This window comes from Cygnus olor, chromosome 3, assembly GCF_009769625.2.
Source record: "Cygnus olor isolate bCygOlo1 chromosome 3, bCygOlo1.pri.v2, whole genome shotgun sequence".
Classification (NCBI taxonomy): Eukaryota; Metazoa; Chordata; class Aves; order Anseriformes; family Anatidae; genus Cygnus; species Cygnus olor.
In genome coordinates this window covers 92,650,766-92,653,420 of record NC_049171.1, presented here as the reverse complement: position 1 = coordinate 92,653,420, position 2,655 = coordinate 92,650,766, and the positions used below count along the sequence as shown (strand labels likewise).

At 40.3% G+C, this 2,655-nt stretch overlaps 1 protein-coding gene across 4 annotated transcripts in view; it reads left to right on the top strand.

Annotated features, from left to right (window-relative positions):
• Nucleotides 1-2,655, top strand: part of CRIPT (CXXC repeat containing interactor of PDZ3 domain) — a 66,072-nt gene that overhangs the window by 134 nt on the left and 63,283 nt on the right. For all 4 annotated transcript variants that reach the window (XM_040553471.1, XM_040553469.1, XM_040553470.1 and 1 more), the window contains exons 2-4: nucleotides 158-223; nucleotides 614-668; nucleotides 1,325-1,428. In XM_040553471.1, the coding sequence (XP_040409405.1) occupies nucleotides 158-223; nucleotides 614-668; nucleotides 1,325-1,428 (225 nt within the window). The remainder of the gene's footprint in view (nucleotides 1-157; nucleotides 224-613; nucleotides 669-1,324; nucleotides 1,429-2,655) is intronic.

The window sequence follows — 2,655 nt, the reverse complement described above, 5'->3', positions numbered from 1 at the left end:
GTGAGTGGGGACGGCGGTGGGCACGGGTCTCCAGGGGTCCCTGGGTGGTCCCCGCCCCCCCCCCCAGCCCTCTCAGACCCCCTCGGGTGGCCGTGGCCTGAGGGCGGTGGCGCGGCGCTGGTTTAATCTTTTTCCTTCGTAACGTTTCCTTCCGTAGGTGAGAGGAAGCTCGGTACCGTGATCACTCCCGATACGTGGAAGGACGGGGCGAGAAACACCACAGGTGCTGCGCTCGGCATCAGCGCTTGTCTCGCAGAGAGCTCGAAGCCGGCTCCCTTCCCTAGCCATCTTACAATCCTAGGGCTAAAATTTGTGGTAGTTTATCAAGTTAACTCCTAACTCCTGTAGTTTCTTAGCATGCTAATTTAATACACCAGGGATTTGTTTGCCGTGATCTTTTCGACATTGAATGTGTCCAGTTTTCCCCCTTGTACGCAAGGGTAATGTGCTGGGCCCAGCAGAAGGTAGCCTGGTGTCCCGTGCCTCTGTGCTGCGCTGTGTGCTTTATCTCTGCGACTTCCTTGGCCCTTGTGTAAAAGCTGCAAGCTAAGCTTCTCCCACATATCCTTGAAACTGGGAAATTTATTGCTTTGTGGTTTTGTTCTTTCTGTAGAGAGTGGTGGCCGAAAGCTAAATGAAAACAAGGCGTTGACCTCAAAGAAGGCAAGGTCAGTATTTGAGCCAGATTTCAGCTAAAACATCAGTTTTCTGCAGCTGACACCTGGTTTCTGGAAAGCTTGGTAACTCCTCAAAACTCACCCAAAATACTCTTTTTAAAAATTCTTTGTGGGGGTTATGGCATGTTATGACTTGTTAAAAGTTATGTCCGTACACGTTTCATGGGTGCTTTCTGCTGAATCAGAGTCTAGGCAGCTATATTGCTCCAGTCTTCCCTAAAACTGCTAGGGTTCGATGTTTGTGTTAAGAGAGGAGCTGAAAAGGTTTATTTTCCATGCTAAGATTGCGTGTACGATCTCTTGAGCATTTCTTTAAATTCTGGGAGAGTTCTGTTATATTATGCAAGGGGGCATTGCTGGAAGGTGTCTTAAGTTCAAAATAGCCTTGTATCTTAGTAAAAAGATACATTTTTAGTTCTGCTTTTAATAATTTGATCTTGATAGTGCAAGAAATCTCTCTTAATGGGGAAAGAGAGTTTTTCTTTAGAGTTTGTGTATCCTATTAGAAATTACCTTTGTATGTTCCTTTTTTTAATCATATTTTTTGCTGGAGTTTCTGTCCGTGTCCTCTGGCTTAGACTTTTTAGGATGAGGCAGAGGAAGTACCTTTATTTCAATGTTCATAAAGAATTTTTCCTTTTTCCCAGATTTGATCCTTATGGAAAGAACAAATTTGCAATATGTCGGATTTGTAAGAGTTCCGTCCATCAGCCAGGGTCTCACTATTGTCAAGGATGTGCCTATAAAAAAGGTGAGTTTCACTAAATACTATATTAACACAGTTTGGTTTGAAGTTAGAGATCATGTGGAACTCTTGAATTTGGCCTTACAAAGGGAAGGCTGAGATGAGATTTAATTGCTGTCTTTAACTAGTAATTAGGAAGGTGTAGAGAAGATGAAGTCAGACTTGTCTCTGAGGTGCACAATAGAATAAGAGGCAATGGATACAGGTTAGAGTGCAGGATACTCTAATTACATACAAGGAAACCAATTTACACCATGAGGGTGGTCAAATATTGTAATAACAGTAGAGCTCAGGGAATCTCTACTGGAAGCATTCAGGGCTTGACTTGAAAGGTCCCATGCAGCCGCATCCAAGTTGGCTGTGTTTTGAGTGGGATGGGGGCTGGACTAGAGACTGCTGGAGATCCTTTTCAACGTAAGTCATTCTGTGACTCAACTTCTTTTAAAATGTTTCTGGTATCTAAAGCAGTAGAAATGGATAGATGAAAAGTAAGCTTATTCTTGGCAATTGCACAGAAAACTGTCATCTAGCAAGTTTGATTTTTTTTCTTGGTGTAAAAAGAAAAAAGGAAACTCATTTGCTGCAGTTGTCTTTCTGCTCCCTTCTCCATTCTACCTTTTTTGCAATAGCTAAATCCAAAACTTGAAGTACTGGTTTAAAAAATAATCCAGTCTTGGTAAAGCAATAGACTAGCTTAACAAAAATAGTATACCTGAGGTATAAATAGGAAAAATAAACTGGGGTGTAAAAATAATTTAAAAAGTGTATCTGAAGATAAATTATACTTATGGATGTCTTTGCTCCTCATTGTATCCTTATTCATTCAGTAGCTTAACATAAGCAATTGAGAGGTTCATTTCTCAAAAGGGAGTCTGTGGCCCAATTGTGAATGTACTTCATGCATTGAAAGTCAAGGTTGGCTTAAGATAAAACTGAAAAATAAGAATTTAGTCATTGTCCCTAGAAAGCAAGACATTGCAGTACATAATATATAAAATCTTTCTGTACTTATGAGTTAATGTATGAATGTGCTGAAATTCTTCTTATGCCTAGAAGCTCTCTATCTCCTATATTCATTAAAAGCCTTCACTATTTAAAAAAAAAAATGTTCAAAAGTTCCCTCAGGAACAAAAAAAATCAATTTCAACCAAGTTTGATGTAGAGCCTTAAGGTTATAAAATTTTACTAGTCATCTGGGTTTGAGTAGATAAGCAAAATGGCTCAAACTTTTAA